Genomic DNA, 18,046 nt, shown 5'->3' on the forward strand with positions numbered 1-18,046 from the left:
TTCGGTCGACCGAACAAAGGGATTGGTCGACCGAACCCTTAATAGACAGTTAATGTCGAACATCGAATTAGCAATCGGATCTCAGCCAGGAAGGAAGGGAGCTGGTTCGATCGACCGAACACAATGATCGGTCGATCGAACATCGACAATCTTATAAATTGAAGCTCGAGGTCTGAGGCTGAGAATGCAATCTGTTGTGGTTCAATTCTGTGCTAGTGCTACTCGTGCGATTGTTCTACAATTCCTCTACACGCAAACAAGTGCCGACCAAGCTTCAACTCTTACACACAGTCGGTATACTTTATTGTTTTTATATTGCACTTAATCTTATATAAGATAGTAGGTTGTTACTATCTTATATCATTGTATTTTGTACGCATTACTTCTTTCCGAGGTTTTCAGGAAGAAGAATCTTAGTGGATTGCTCATCGGTGCGGTCAAGGGCCGCGGGCCTTCGAGTAGGAGTTGACCTAGACTCTGAACGAAGTAAACAAACTTGTCTATTTACTTTCCAATGTGCACGACTCTGATTTCAAAGGAAAAGAGAAGTTTTTAAAAAGGCGCGATATTCCCCCCCCCCCCCCCCCCCTCTATCGCACCCATTCGATCTATCACCTTCATCCAAGCTCTAGTTCCAGCAGCCCTTCCAAGGTCTGAACAACAACTCCATTTCTTCTTCATCAAGATCACAAGCTTGGGTTTGATCTCTCCAATGCGTTGTTTGTTCTTCATTGTTGAATGGTTGTTTGTTCGGTTGATTGCTTGTTCATTGTAGGTTGAATTGTAAAGAAACTATCATTCCTATTTAGGATTGCATTCACTTGGGTTTAGTTGATTCACGCTCATATTATGCTCGATGGAATGTTCCTTACATTGGTTTCACTTTAAGTCTCGTAATTTCTTTATGGTAATGTCTTGTTTTGTTGAGTGTTAGTCATGATGGTTATTTGGTTGGAATACACGTAGATTAGATTAGGTTAGATGTTTACTTTATAGTTTCATAAATTCATTCTTAGTTGTTGATTAGCATGTTCACATTTCTTTTAGTGCATTACTTCATGTTGCTATCATTTCCTTCTTTTTTGTAGTTTAGTGATTTCTTGTTTACATTGATTTCCATTCCTCATTCTTAGTGTTGTAAATCTAAAATCCAAAACCTCAGTTTCAAATAACTTGATCCTAAGATTAGAATTCATCAGCTACAATCCTCATGAAATATGATCCAAGTTGCCCTATACTGCATTAGTGTAGGAAGGGATTTCGGTACTTTATTATTTATAAACATGTTATGACAACACGTTTATTAGTATATTTAGATTTGCCATTACTTTGTCATTACCTTGCAGTTACCTTTACAAATACTTGAAGAAAGAAAATAAAGTTGAGTATGTCTCATTTGTGGATCCTGGTCACATACCTACATGCGGTGTGAGCAAAGAAGGCAGTAAATTGTCACAACATATTGCTGCTCAGTTGGGAGCATCGAATAGAGATAACATCTGCTTCATCCCATAGAACACTGGTAAGATTTTAATTATTTATCAATTCCTATTATATACTAGGCAATGTTATATTTTCATTTGTGCAAGTACCATTGGATCCAGACTATAATTAATGAAGATAAGAATATGATATATTTATTGGACTCTTTGAGTAATAAGAACTGAGACCATTCTTGGCAAACTATCGTGACCAAGTAGGTAGTAGATTATACTAATTGTGAATGCATTCAATTTATTAGAGGTTGGAAAAATAACTTTATATTTTTTCCAATGTAGTGGGGTCAAGATATGCAATGCATCAAGGGGTATTTCAAAAGGACCAGGTTTTAAACAATTGACGATATGTATTGTGACTATGTATTTAGACATCAATTAATAATTCTTATTATTTAGATTGTGACTTATTGTATTACATTTTCAATTTCATTAGGGTAATCTAAAACAAAATGGTGGTGTTGAATGTGGATATTGTGTACTGCAGTACATGAAAGAGATAGCTTTGGATGAAGATCCACAATTTGAGAGGAAGGTGAATTTCTTCTTTATGAAATATCTTTTTTATAAAATATTGAGTCATTTTGTATTGACCCTCAAGCTTCTATTAATGCTTCAGTTTGCAGCATAAAAAAATAAACAGTATTACAATCAATCTATGAAGTTAGAAGTGAATGGAGCAAATTCGTCTATTTCTATGTGGGTGCCTAAGTGTAGGTTGTGATATAGATTTTGAATTGTATTTAGAGATTTATGGATACAAAATCTTTTCGGTTATGGTTAAACATATCTTTTATTAATACACTTTTGGGTTGTATTTGATAGATATTTGTGATATATTTCTTCAATTTTGGTGGTGAAAAATATTGTGTTATAGTAAAATATTATGATATATATTTTTATCAATTAAAATTGTATTGTAGTAAAATATGATCAATTACTTTGACACAATGAATAAATGATAGAGTAATACAACACAAAAGAATTTGATAAATTTAAATAGTGGTGTAGTTAAAGAAACTATTTATTTCATCAATGATCAAATTTGTGAAGTCGTTCGTATAAATTACTTTGCTAAATTGAATTTTTTGTTGTAATAAAATATGCTCTATTACTTTTATACTACGATGAAATAATACAATAAATAATACTTCGACCAAGCCAAATTATGTAAAAGTAAAATTAAACATTTACTACGCTAGAATATAAAAATTGTGAAGTTGTATACATGTTTTACTTTGTCAATCAATGTAACCTATGAAGTAATATATCATCAACCACTTTGGTACTTTTACTAACTTCGATGAAGTAATAGAGTCTTTTTACTTCAAAAACGGTCCAATTTTGAACCGGTTTTAGACCGACAATAGACTTCGATAATTATGTGACGAAGTAATAAATTGACCCTTTTACTTCACATGCGTCTACTTAGATAATTATCTACTTATTACTTCGGATAATATCCAAAGTCTATTACTGATTTTCACATAGTGCTTGTGTGATGGCAAGGAGAGACTTGTTTGAGAAGTAGTTTGGTGCGGAGATGGTTTCTTTGTTTCCTACATTTCTTCAATTCTAGAATAGATTTCAATTTGCATTTGTTATGTTCTTATCAAGTAATCTAGCATTTCTTTATCTTGTTGATGTTTAATTCGTGTTAAGTAGTTAGTGCTCCATTGGTGCAATTTAGTTTAAGTTCTTGTTAAAGCTTGGTTAATTGTTAAGTTGCTCAGTTTTAAGTTAGGGTTTAATTTTTGTATTAGATTAGAATTCATTTGTGTCTTACTATTTCATTTCTTAGTTTAATTGTGTTGATGGTAAAACTCATCGTGTAGAGTGACAATGTGTTGTGGATTAATTATTGGCACTTAGTTAGATTTCATTCATGCATTAGATAAGTTTCTTACTATTTTGCTTTTTCATTTGTTAGATTTAGAATTAAAATCAAACAACCCCCATTTCCATATCAAAAATCTAAAAACATAAATAACATACAATCCTATGGTTATCATTCTATCATTGCATTCGTTGGGAGACGACTTGAGTTGACCCTATGCTATACTAGCGTAGATAGATTTGATACTTAATTCTTTTGATATCGTATCACGACAATACGTTCTATCAAATTGGCACAGTTGCCGGGGAACATGTACGGTGTTTGGTGATCTTAGGATTGTTTTACTATTTTGTTTGGTGCCTTAATACGTATTTGTTTTATATATTCATGTGTTTAGGATTTTAAGCTTCTCGTGTCTAGTGATTTTGTTGGTTTCATTGTTTCAGGTAAGACCAGGATATGTATTCAGTAGCTATGGATCCATTTGGGCTTTGATGATGGAGGGAGCTGAACTTGACGATTTTCATCACATGGAGAAGAGGCTCACTACCATTGATCCACTCCACTTCCGCATTGGCTCCTATTACTAAACCATATTTGACCGCCAGAAATTCAGGGGAGTTTGTTTCATTCCACCTTTAATTTGGCATTGTAGATACCAAGTCTTTACTTTAATGCATGAATAATCTCTTAGTTTACTTTAGTAATCTTGTAGGTCTTTTGAGCTATCTTACTAGTTTTGTAAATAGTATTTTTGGATTTTGAAAATAAAATGTACCCCTTGGCATTTCTTGATACCATTTTAGAGATTTTAAAAGCTAGTTAAATTTGATTGTTAAGTTTTGAAATTCATTGACATGAATGGAATCTTGGATTGCATGAAGTTACTACTTAGTGATGGATTTTTGATTGATAAATTTTGCATACCTAGTGAGGATTAAGCTTTATTGTGTGATGCACTTGTGTTAGTGTCACTCTAGAACTTGCTTTGATTCTTTCAAAACCACAATACCATAAATTGAATCATGCTTATGAAGGTTATTCCATTTTTCTCCACATGTTTCTTGCTAATCTTCTTGTTAATCATCATATCATTTTATTTTCTCTCATTTCTTAATCTTTTGGATGTGGATACTTTGAATGTTATATGATGAATGATTTGGCCAAGAAGGACCAAAGTTTTAAGTGTGGGGGCAGATGTTGTTTTATTGGCTTAAGAATATTGAAGAAAAATGAGAAGTCATAGAATGGATTTTTGATCTTTGTACCAAGAAGAGTTTGGAGCTAAATTGTGATACAAATTTTGTTTCTTCTTCATCCATTCAAAGATGAGCTTAATTTTACAGCAACTCAAAGTTTCTGAAATAGACATTATTAGAAATTCAACTCTAGAGATGCTGGATTTTTGTTTAGCAGAATATACAACTTGTTGTGATTGAAAATCTGGATAGCATCTAGTGTAATTTAGTTCTTACAAGCTCAATGAATCTGAATTGCAATGGGGAACTTGTTAACTTCATGTGGTGATATGTCAAGTGGAGGAAATTTGTGCCAAGTTGCTAATTTTTGTGCCAAGTGCTGACACTGTTTTTTGAGCCACTGTGGTTTTGAATGTAAGCTCTGAATATTGCAGTGCTTAATGGAATCATTACCCAAGTTTAATCCTTTATAAAGTAAGCTGAAATTGTTTTGGAATTTAGAATTGTAACTATTGGGTGGTTGAGTAATCTGTGCATAGCAGATTTGTTTAGAATTGGGAAGTATTGCTGAATGTGAAATTTGTGAAGTGATTGTGTCAACCTCAAGTTGTGGTGTCAAGTTGATTGCAGTTTAGGGTTTAAAGGAAACCTTTTCAAAGCTTGACTGTGTAGCATATTCTTTCAAGTGTCAAATCTTGAACTAGTAGGTGTTAAGCTAAATTCTGATTTTGGAAAGCAATTCACAGGATTAGCAAAAATTGGAGTGTAGTACTTGATTATTTCTGTGTTTAATGGACTTGTTAGTGAGGTTGGAATCAAGTGAAGTAGCAGTTGTATGGAAGTTTAAAGTAGCTGAAAACAGAATCCATGAAAGCTAGAAATTTCAGTAACTATGAAGCTGGAATCATGTGTAGTTTGGAAAATTTTAGTGTTAATGGTGTACCAAAATCCTATCAGCATCCCTCAAATCAGTGAGAACTAAGTGAAGATCGTTTATTTTTTAGCAACGAATGGAGTTCATTTATTTCCATGTCTTCTACAAACTAGATGGTATTGATTTGTGATTTTTAAAAACTCTCAAAATTGCTGAAATGAAATCTGCTAGAAGCTATTTTTGTTATCAATTGTGTTGGAAACAAATCTGTTGGTTACTCAAGTTAAACAAAATGAAATAATGTTATCTTCCAGCTAACCAAGGAATGAGTTCTAACTACAAATGAGGGAAATAAAATGTAAAAGTGGCTAAGGCAGAAATACAGAATTGCAGAAGTTGAACAAAAATGAAATGGAAGCTGAAGTTGTTCTCTGTACAGATATTGTATTAGTGTGTTAAAATGATTCTTCGGGGTATAAAGGAATTGAGGGCAAGCTAATTGTGATTGAATGTTAAGAAGTTAGTCTTGTGGAGGTTAAAGTTCAATGTTTGGCCAGAAATTCAAAGAAGATCAGAAAGAAAGAAATGCAGACTTGCTAATGGAGCATCACTGCCAAGCTGTTTCTGTGCCAATTTTAGAAAATGAGTTATCACAAGCTAGAGTTGCTGAAACCTGGAAAATTTTGGAGGATGAATTGATAAGGATCTTAAGAAGCTAGATGAAAAGGATTGAAATTTTTTGTGGCTAAATGATGACTAGTTGACACAAAGTCAGGAAGTTATACAGCGAATTCAGAACCTGCATCTTTCTGTGCTGATTGATGTTTAGAGACATCGGTTCACTAAAAAATTGAAATCCTGCTATTGTTTTAGTATTGTTAAATGCTGAACTTGCTTCCTTAGAGTTTACAAGATTTTGAGACTGAGAATTGGATAGGAATCAGAAACACAATGATGGAATTTTAGTAATTTAGTTTCTGAACTAAAGCTGCTTAAAACAGTGATGTTGATCTGCTAGTAATCTAATCATTAGGGATCAAGATTCGAAATTTAATTGATGAGTACCATTCCACTCATGAAGCACTTGAAGATGGTATCATTAAATCTAAAAAGAAGAAAGAAAAGGGTAGTACTTGATACTCAAAACAGTGAGGTGTAAAGCTGAAAAACAGAATTCAATTTTTGAGTGGTATCAAGTGTGTACCAAAATTTTATCAGCAGTCCTCAAATCATTGAGGAACTCAAGTGAAGATCTTGTATTTTCATTACTTAATGGTGTTCTTAAATTGAATGGACAGATTCTGATTTAGAAAACTATAAAATTGTGAACTGTGAAACAAAAGCTGTGAAATGGTGGAAGTTGCTATTTGGAGATCATACTTGTTTGATTGCTAAATCAATTAGAAATGAAATCAGAAACAAAGTGTAGAATCCTGGAATGAATTTTTGAAACGATTGGCACAAAGAATTAGCAAGGATCAAGCTAATTTGGATAGGATATAAGAAGTGTCAAAAACTGCTACAATTGAAATCAAGAAGCAGTGAGCTTTGATAAATATTAGAATCTAATCATTAAGGTCTAATTAAACAAGGAATGAGTTCTAAATATAGATGAAGAAATCAATTGTAAAAGTAGAATCGAAAATTACAGTTGTGACAGAAATAAAATGGAAACTGAAGTGGCTCTTTAGTGCAGTAATTCAGAGATGAAAATGCTGTTTGAATTGGAGAATAAATCTGTTGGTTCCTTAAATACACTTAACATTGGAAGACATCTTTGAGCTGATCGTGAAGCAAGTGTTAAAGGTAAATGAAGAACGAACTTTAATGGCAAGAAAGGCAGTAAGCTGATAGAGATGCAGAAATGCAGAAGCTGAAAACTGCCCAACTCACTGAAGTTGTACAAATCTTTTAAATTAATCTTTGGTAGCTGAAACAAAATGGAATCAAGATATTATTTATTAAATGTTAACTGGATGCTCTACAGAAATGAAATGTAGAAGCTGGAATCTAAACAAAACAGGAATGCAGTTTTGAACTTTGTAGGTGTTGTGCCGATCTGTAATTTAATCTGTCTGAGCTGAAACAAATTGAACTCAAGCTTTTATTTATTGAGTGTTAAATGAGATGATGTCTTACATAAAGTAAATGTTTAAGCTTGATTAGAAATCAGTAAGATCATATTTCAAAAATAGAAATTTCATATTCTGTTTGGTTTTCGAATCGGAGATGGAATCTAAGTGATCAGTAATCCTTTAACTCCTGAAATTTTACAAGAATGAGAAACATATAAGGTCCTTACTCTCTAAATTTTGGGGGAATACCAAGTTGGGTCAAAGGATCACACACATAGTGTTAAGAAACAAGAAGTGTAGCTGCTAAAGAAAGTAATTGGAGCCAAGTGTTCATACAGCAGAACTGAGTCTAATTTCTATCATCTCTATGCTAAATGAAACTCTCTTCTACGTTGAATCCTGGATGAGTTAAACTAGATTGCTCTTATGTCAAAATTCTAAAACTAAAGATAGCAAGGTTTAGGAATTAATTTAATGTCTGAAATTTTCAGAATGGTTTATAAATCTGTTTCCTGGAGTTCTAAATTGCAGAAACTTCCTAAGCTGAGTATGGAAGTGATTTCTAAATGGCTGAAACTATTTTATTGATTTTAAATCTTTGCGGTCTTGCTGAATTCTGAATTCTAAAGACCTGAATCTGAAATCTGCTACTGCTGAGGAATTGAACTCTGAATCTAATTTTTGAATTTCTGAAGCTCTTTGGCAACTTTAATTCTTTAAACTCTTTACATTGAGAGGGGTACAAAAGAGGCTGCTGTTGGGAATTGAGAGAGTGCTGGTGTTTGAAAGGTGGGTGTTGTAAGCTGAGTTTTAAGGGGGTAGAGTTTCAATGAAAAACCAGATTTATTTATTTCTGAGTTTTGAACTGTGCTTTGCTGTGACACCAAGTTTTGGATTTTCATTCAGAAATGTAGAATCTGAACTCTTGTTTGAACAGTGCTTTGATAACAATGTTTGAAGCTTGACTCTTCATGATTTAAGTTTAAACCAGAATTTAGTAATAAGCCTGAATTCTAGAATTCTGCAAAATATGTTGTGCATTTAACGCTTATTTCTAAAATGCAGAATCTGCAATAGTTGTGTTAGGTTCTTATGAAGCCTCTTGATCAGTGGAAAGCTTAAGTAAAGCTCTCACTTACTTAGACAAAATAAGAACAGAAAAAAAAAAATAGAGCTATTGAATTGGAAATCTGGAAAGTGATGGGATCTGAAATGCAGAAATGTTCAGTTTTGTGATGTCCAACTCTTGAGGAATGAAGATTGTGCCAAGTGTGCCAAGTTTCCTTGCAAGTTTTTGATTCAATGGAAGCCTCAAGCAAGGTTGGGGAATGGAATTTGATTTCTGAGATGAAGAGTCTGATGCTGGAAGAATGAACAGCTACACTAGTTTGAAGAGATGCTTGATTTTCTGAAATGAAAGCAGAATTGTTTACGAGATGACAAATTGTAACTCTCTCATCAGCAAATAGTGAAGATCAAGATTTGAGTTTCATATGGATAGATGTGTTTGTTCTTTTCAAAGAATTTCGATGATATAGCTGAAAATCTTACCAAGGGAATTTAAGATTGGAACTTCAATTAGGTAGTGCCATTCAGTTCAAGAAGCATCCCAGATGGTGTCTCAATCTTTCCATATCTTCACAAATTGGATGGACACATTTTAAAGCACTTAAACTGCTGACATGCAGAAAAATGAAGCTGAGAAATTGTGAGCTCATTGCAGATAAACACAGAAATCTGGAACCCAGAATTCAGAGTTTGCAGGCCCTGTAATCCAATTTCTGGAGTTGAATCTGCAAAGTTCAGATCTGTTATATTGAATAGCAGGAGCAGTGATGTTGATGCAATCATTGATCTGTTTTACAGATCTGTTTTACTGAATATGAAATCATTGATCTTCTGGAAGATGCTGATGTCTGAATTTTGTTCAGTTAGCTTCTGGGTTTGATTTCTGAATATGAAAGGCAGAATTCCAATTCAGAATTTCCACTGTTGATATATTATGAATGCAACTTCATGAAGCAAAGTGGATGTTCTGGTATTAGATTGAAAAGTAACAACAGCCTACATATTTGGTAAATGTTGCTACTTAATTTCTGAGCTTTAGAGGCTGAATTTAATTACATCCTCCATTGAGAGTCTTAGTTGATCTCTTGATGAGTTTAATTGTCTGGGACGGACAAATTTTAAGTGTGGGGGGTTTGTATATTTTGAAGATTTTGTAGATTGAAGGATAAAGAAATTGAGAAACTTTAAAAATGGAAGCTGTGCCACTTTGAAAATTTTGATTTTTGGAGTTAAAACCGATTGAACTCAAGCTGTTATTGATCGAGCGTTAAATGCTATAGTGATTAAATGTTGAAGCTTGATCAGAAATAAAGGAGATCAAAATTTGAATTGATGTCCAAAAGTTCAGAAATTTCATAATTCCAGAATCTGATGAGTTTCAAATCTGAGATGGAATCCTTGATCTTTATTTCTAGGAATTCCATCAGAGTAAATGAAGGAGCATATAAGGTCTTGATTCTAAAAATTTTGGAAAGAAATGCCAAGTCATTAAATTCTGGAACCAAAACAGAATGCAAGTTGCTGAAATTGCAAGATGCTGAAACTGAATTGTTGCTGTGATGATTGGGAAGTCTGCTGTGATGGAAATCAAAGCTGTTGTTTTGGTTTGAAATCACACAAAATGATTTTTGTCCAGCTAACCAAAGATAAGAACTACTTCGAGATGAAGTAAAGAGGTTGAAATTGGACCAAAACAGAGACATATAGTGAGCTACTGCTGGAAACTGCTCATTGTTTTGTTTAAAACTGTAAATTGATGTTCTGATCAAAAGGGAGCTGAATTCAAGCTGTTCTTTATTGAATGTTAAATCAAGGATTGGATTCACAAGAGATCAGATTGTGAATTCGAACAGAAATCACAGAATGCCATAATCTGTGGATGCTTCAAAACTGAAATGTTTTAATCTGTTGCAGTTTCGGAGATGAAGATGCTGGCTTCAATTGTGCCAAATTGAGAAGGTTTAATTGGAAGTAATAGGGATTACATGTTCATTAGTTACTGACCAAAGAAAACATTAGTAGTAGAAGTTGGAAGAAAAGAATTGTGTTTGAGCTAAGGTGAATAAATGAGATAAAGCTGGAATCTGTTACTTTACAGAATTCTGTACAACAGCTGTACCTTCGATTTAAAACCTTCTCTGAATCAAAAGGAAGTGAGTTCGAGCTTCATTTGATTGAGTGCTGAATGAAACTTTCACCTAGGCCTACTCTTCAAGATTCAACTCAAAACACCTAGTCATTCAAAATTCTGAAACATCAATTGAAAGATTAGCTTCACTCTTTTGAGTTTCTATAACTAGTTGAATTGAGCTGAATTAAAATGAAGCTGGAATTGGGAAATAGAGTTGAAGACTTTGACATAGGGTGCTAATTGGAATGATCTTCATGGAAAATTTGTTACAACACTGAATTTGGAAGTGGAAATGACAACTTTACAAAATAGAAAATTATTCCAGCCATTCCAAATTCTAGAATTGAACTTCTAAGAGATTTTCTTTTGTATATTGGGCAGGAAGTTCAAAGAAGAGGAGAGGGAAGTATGGCTGAAATTCATCTATATAGCATTCTTTTATGTTCATGTCTTCCACTATAACTTTGAATTTTATCTTCCTCATTTCTTTTCTTACACATAAATTCTCATTTGATTTGATTCATGCTTTCTTTTCCATCACTACAAGAAAATTTGCAATCAACAACAGTTAAAAGACAACGATTTTGAGGGAACTGTTATCTTTTTGCGCCTTTTTTTAACAACTCTTTTTGCGTTGTTTGGAGGAGCTACGACAATGGATTTTTAAAACCGTTGTGTTTAACTGTTGTTACAAGGGCTACGACAACGATTTTCTCGATCATTGTCTTTTTTCGCTTTTTTGGGTTTCAAGACAACAGATATTTTGGTTAAAATATTAATTTTCTTATACCTAAATATTTCACAAAGTCCCGATTGCCAAAAAAACCCTCCCTTCCTTCGTCAAAGACCCGCCTCCTTCATCAAAGACTCGCCTCCATTGCCCCCAATGCTTCTTCGACAACTCAACAGTGAGGCGTTCGACCCTTCACTACGACTCCTCTCACGTTCTTCAGCTTCTTGGCCCCGGCACTGACGAGACTCCTCTCACGGTCAGACTACCTTCGCCTTCCTTCGCTTCGCCCTGATGGCTCTCCTCTCCATGGCATGCTCTGCTCCTCTAACTCTAAGCTCCTCTGCCTCTCCTCTCCCTTGCCGTCACTGCTTGCCGTCTTTGTGGAGGAAGTGATTACTTGTCTCCCGTGAACTTCGCTACTAGAAGATGTATGTTCCAAGTACCTCTGCATAAATCTATCTTTCACAAGATTAGTATAGGTGTGCAAAGAAAGTGGAGAAGCACATCTCAAATATGGTATGTAAGCACAAATGTTTGCTCGTGCTCCACGTAATATATTTTCCCCAAAATCTATTCTTTTTATGACCATCAATGCATCAAACAATAGCAATGAGTTTTTTGTGTGAATAAATTCATGCAAATAATATTGTGTGTATTTTTGTGGACTAAAGATTTTTTTTTCAATTGGTCTTATTTTTTGGCATGTTTTTAATCTCCATGTAGGGGTGAGGTCGTTGGAAGTGAACTTGGGCTAAGAAACAAACACTTAAGAATGTTATAGACTACATTACTGATATTATTTGCAAGCAGACAAAATTTGGCTAATTATGGCGTCATACTTATTTCTAAAGGATTGATTGATTTTATTCATAAGGCATGAATTAATCCTTGTTTTTCCTCTTTTGAATGTTTGATATAAATGAGTAAACAAGGAATATATTGGTATTCATTTGCAATCCAGATATAAACTGTTGTATTGATATTTCTATTCTTTCTTTTCAGGTTTAACAACTTATTGCCGAACTAAATGAAATCCTAGCTCATGATGTAGTTGATACTGAGGGGTTGTGGAAAAATAGACTCCAACAACAATAGAAAGTTCTCTTTGAATTTCTGCCCTAGCAAATCCAAGAGCAACTCTTGTTGGAAAGAGATCCACATGGAAATGCACAGGTGATGCAAACTATTTAATGATCATGCCATGTAGGTTCTTGTGCTATTGGTATTTTTTAAATGGCTAGCTAGTCATTTTATTTATGGCTTATTTATGTTCTTGTACATGTTACCAAAATTGAAATTGAGAAAATGCTTATCTCCATGGTTGAAATTGAGTTGCAGAAAAGAAAATTAGAGGATAAATATGTTAGAAATTTTAAAGTACAACCCACTTTTTGGGTAAGAATAATCATATTACTTCAATTGGTCTTGTAGCTTTCCCGTATCTTTGTATTTTTTCCCCCTATTGATTGACCACTTCAAGTGAGGCTTGATTTTATGCTAAGATTTTTTAGGCATCATTGTAGAATCACCATTTGCATCAAGAGATATATTAGGTTCTATATAGAGTTTAAGATTTTTTTTTATTTTAATTTCATTATGGAAAGCATAGGCTTCCTTTTTGTTTTTTAACCCCTCATTCACACATTTTAAAGTTCTTAATTTTATTTTGTGCCAACTTTACTTGGGTGTTTTGGTTTTCCTTTATACTTTATTGTTTCAATTAGGAGTTCTACATTGCAGATACTAAGGAAGATGTGGCTTGCCAGCAAATTTTGATGCCAACTATTGCTATGCATTAGGTTATGCTACAGGAATCCTCCTACATTCTAGAAAGACAGGGCTCATTTCCTCAGTTTGTTATCTTCATCAGTTACTGTTAAGAAGAATTGATATTGTACCACTAGTAATTGCTTCATTTTATGCATTAAATTTGTCTATATAATTATCAATGCATTTGTTCGTGCATGCCACATCAATTTCTGTATCATATGTATTAGTTTATGATTTGTATTAGTCATGCATGCCATGATTCTTAGACCATTGTTTGATTTGGTAAACAATCTATGAGAAATCATTAGTAAAAGTCATTTTTGTAATTCTAGTTCAATAAGAAAAAATGGTGAATCAATTGTTTCACATTTTTTAACTGATTATATATTCCTTCAAATAATATGTACTCCACAAGTTCGCATTGATGCTTAAGATTTTGTTGGACTTGCTCCTTGTTACTCTCTGATTGATTGAGGTGTGATGTGTATTTTTATTATTAATAATTGTTATTTATGAATACAATTGTTTAATTCATATTGCATTTCTTTTGATACTTTTGAATCATAGCTAGTTGACTGTAACAATCATCTAGTTCCTTGTTTAGGACATTTTTTAGTTGAGCTTGCTGGATTATGGATACCTCTGATTCTTGCCATCTCTAGTTGTTACTTCAGTTGTCTTTATTTCTAGATACACCATTGATGCAAAAAGCCATCCTTAGACGTTAGAGGATGTCAGGTGTCAGAATGTCAGGTAGCAGAGAATGTACGACAACCCTCCTCTAGAAGGTTCCATTGCCTGTGTATGTCAAAATAACAGAATATTCCCTGATGAGCAGTTCTTAGTCTTTGACAGGTAGTTGTGATTCTTTGACACTGTTGTATCTTAGAAGGAGTCTAATCGGCTAGGCTAGGGTCATACCTATCAGTAGGGAGCTGAGCCCCGTAGGTCCTTCCGACGCTCTAGGGTCGGCCAATTGTATGTTGGAGTCATGCCCATAAGCAGTGGAGAGTTGAGCCGGGTATGCCCGACCGATGATAGGGCAGATCGACTGTATGTTGAGGGTAATGTCCATCAGTCCATGAGTGGGGAGCTAAGCCCCGAAGGTCCGACCAACTCTTTGGGATTGATCGATTGTATGTTGGGGGTCATGCCCATGACGAGTAGGGAGTTGAGGATCGAAGGTCCGACCAGCCCTCTGGGGCTGATAGGCTGTATGTCGGGGGCCATGCCCAAGAGGAGTGGGGAACTGAGCTCCATAGGTCCGACCGACGATAGGATCGACCGGATATATATATTTACTTCTACTATCACCTTACTTTGACTTTAACTACCACATCATCTAACTATCAATCTCATATTACTTTTGGTCATTCACCACGCGCTATATCCCCTATGGATATGCATGCTTAAAAGTTTTAGTTGATTTTCTCTATTTGAACTGGTGATGATACAGTTTGATGTTAGTAATTTGGAATAATTTATGAGAAGCACATATTTACAGTGATTTTTGTTAAACAAAAATAAGAACAGACATTTTACTGCATTTTCTAAATTTATTACATCCTAATTCAGAGGTGATGTCGATTTCATTGTTGTACGATTTCTTTTTTGTTAACTCATCTAGTTCTACTTGATGCTTTGATCACAGTCTTAATATTGCATACTTCTATGGCACTGATGAAGCTTAAATTAAATAATAGCTTTGTCCTTTATTCACAGCCGCGAATTCAGGAATAGCCATGAGCAGTGGATCAGCTAGTCTGTCCTAGATCCATTTATCTCAGCACAAATAAATAGATCGATGGCCAATTTACTTGCACTTGATTGTAGTCATTCTGCAAGAGAAGAGATACGCTCAGCCCTATATTCTCTTCTAAAGGTAGATACAAGAGACAGAACTGTTCTCTAATCGATATCATATATTTAATAGTTTTACTTAATATTGTTAGTTCCTCTACTGTTCCAATTATTTTTTCCTCTATGATTCCCAACAATTTACTTTTTCATTAACAAAATAATCATCTTGATTTTTTTATCTATCATCATGTGTTGTGAAGTTTTCCTTTTACTGAAGTGCAAGCGTCAAGAATGGAGAATTAAAAATTGAAAGTTTGGGTTATGACAATAGAGCAATCGATAGAGTTAGGGTCTAGACGGTGGTGAAAGATCGGGTTCAGGCAGCAGTAGACCATCGGATCAAGATGGCAATAGAATAGTCAATGCAAGAATTCAGTCTCGTTTTATGTTGCCTTTTATTTTTCCAGACTCTTCAAGTCTATATGATTTTGAGTTGTAGGAGATTCAAAATCCTAGAACTACTGATAAGTAAATTGTATATGATTTGAACGTAGTTATTAAATAAATTGGTGTTAATATTGTAATTATGTAAATTTGTATATAGTTATTAATATTATTTTGATTTGTGTGATTTGTATAGGTTTTTAGATAAATATTATAATTATATTATACTAATTAAAATCATGTTAAAATAATGACAATCCAATTTAAATTTGATGTCTATTTCTATTAGCAACTGAAATTATAATGATGGACTAAATCAACCGCTATATTTATTGAGCGATGCAATCATCCAACGGAATCGTCTGACATTAATGGATGATTTTCTTTGAATGTTGAATCGTAACATTTTACTTTACTTACGTTGCTACATATTATAATAGTTATGACTAATAATAGAGGAGTATTAAATTTGATTTTTTTTATCAAATTAATAAAAGATATTTAAATATAATAGTTCACAATTTTGGATGAAAATTAACTAACACTTTTGATAAATTAATTGATAATTTTTTTTTAATGAGTGGTTTACCAAAAAATATTAAATTGATGTGTCACCCATTATAAGTATTTCTTGATTTATTTTAGTGATCAATGAAAAATATTAGTAAAGTGAATTTCTCTTAATAAGTGATTGTCCTAAGAGTATTAATCAACGTGAATCAAATATCTAATACTATTTTTTTTAAAAAAAAAAGAAAATAGACATTCTTTGAATTTAGGATGCTAAAAAAACCCGTCCTCTGTTTTTCATTAATTATAAAAAATAACACCCTATCAATCCTACCAAATCTTTTGTTACCTGATTTATTCCTTCTTACTCGACCGATCTGAATACAGAAACTAAATTGTCAATTAAGTAAACATTAGGATAAATCTCATGTTTAATAATTATGAATGACACCTACTACGATTTTGTTATATAGGTAAGATTTTGTTAAACTCATATCAAGAACATATTATAGTAATAATTAAATAAGTGAAAATAATATATTATAAAAACATTAATAATTTGCCTGTTAACGTTTACAACTGTGTTTCTATCCCATTCATTTATTTATTAGGAGAATTCTCGACTCACAAACCCTAATTTCACATCATTTATGATAGATCTTACGCAGCAGGAGTAGCGCTCGTCCTAGCCGCCGTGACTCCGTAAATCTTCAAATACTCGTCGCCGTCCGGCACCAGCCCCTTCACTGATTCCTCCGCCAGGAACCGCCCCGCCCATCCCACCAAACGAGGAAGCTCCTCCGCATCCAAAAGCTTGACGCTTTTGCCCTTCTCCACCGCCATTATCCACCCCAGGCCGCTCCCCAGCACGATGTCCAGGTAGCCGACAGTGTCCCCGCCAAAGAAGCCCTTCCCTTTACCGCACTCCGTGAAGACCTGTTCCAGCAGCCCCAGCACCTGCCGGAATTGGCCAGCCAACTCCGTCACCTTGGCCGCCTCCGTCTCCCCCCTCAAAGCCCTAATTAAAGCACGCACCTGGTACAAATCGAAGAAATCGAAGTGAAATGTTTTGTTTTTATTCGATGGATTTTGAAAACAGGGATCTTTACCTTGTCGTCGATGTAGACGGCCCAGAACCGAGCGATGGCGCGGTCGAAAGGGTCGGTGGGGAGGATGGAGGAGGATCCGCCGCCGTCGGACCACTCCTCGTCGATGTACTGGACGATGACGGCGGACTCGCAGATAGGTTTTCCGCGGTGGAGCAGCACGGGGATCTTCTTGTAGACTGGGTTGGACTTCACCAGGATCTCGCTCTTCGGCTCCAAGAACCGCACCTCCACGAGCTCATACTCGACTTTCTTGAGGCGGAGGGCGATGAGAACCCTGATGACGAAGGGGCTCAGCGGGGCGCCCAAAACCTTCACGTCCTCCGCCGCAGCTCCGGCCATGGGAGAGAAAATTGATTCCAGTGTTGACTAATTAGGGCTGAGTACATTGCCGGCGGTGGTTCTGCCATTTGTAGGCGAGAAGGTTTGACCAACCTTCCACTTATTTACCTCTTTTGAATAATGTTATGGTAAGGGCGATGACGTCACTGTTTACGTCACTGATATTTCAATTTAGACTAATCAAACTTACGGATAAATGCGCATATTATTTTGATTATTAATTTGTGCTCAAATATAATAAAAAATATTGACTCGTTCCAACTCTTACGTCAATCATAAAAGTGTCTCATCAAGTAAAAGTTGAAATTACATTTTGCGCTCACGGTGGTGTAGGAGTTAATTTCTTGAGTGTTTAATATATATAATATATGGTAATTTATGAAAAGATGTAGGTAAAGATTTGAATTTATCAAAAAGACATATACTATTTTAATATTTATTAAAAAACGTGTTTTTTTAAATATATTTTCTATTTTATTCTCTTGATAATTTGATTTTTTTTATTATTTTTTTTCTTCACTATATTTCTCACTCTTCTTCTTTTTATCGACAGAACATAAGAATAATATTAGTTAATTTTTGAATAACATTTTAATACATTTGAAAAAGTAAAAAATAAATAATGAATAGTATATTTGAACTCTTTGCAATTTTAGAAATT

General features: G+C 34.3%; 1 protein-coding gene across 1 annotated transcript; it reads right to left on the reverse strand.

Annotated features, from left to right (window-relative positions):
* Window positions 1-16,475: 16,475 nt before the first annotated feature.
* Window positions 16,476-17,462, reverse strand: LOC122045899 (probable glutathione S-transferase GSTU6). The gene is made up of 2 exons (XM_042606320.1): window positions 17,047-17,462; window positions 16,476-16,972 (listed from the first exon to the last, which is right to left on the reverse strand). Exons 1-2 carry the CDS (start codon window positions 17,383-17,385, stop codon window positions 16,598-16,600), a joined length of 714 nt encoding a protein of 237 aa, XP_042462254.1. The 5' UTR covers window positions 17,386-17,462; the 3' UTR covers window positions 16,476-16,597.
* Window positions 17,463-18,046: the final 584 nt, after the last annotated feature.

This window comes from Zingiber officinale, chromosome 2B (assembly GCF_018446385.1).
Source record: "Zingiber officinale cultivar Zhangliang chromosome 2B, Zo_v1.1, whole genome shotgun sequence".
In the NCBI taxonomy this organism is placed as follows: domain Eukaryota; kingdom Viridiplantae; phylum Streptophyta; class Magnoliopsida; order Zingiberales; family Zingiberaceae; genus Zingiber; species Zingiber officinale.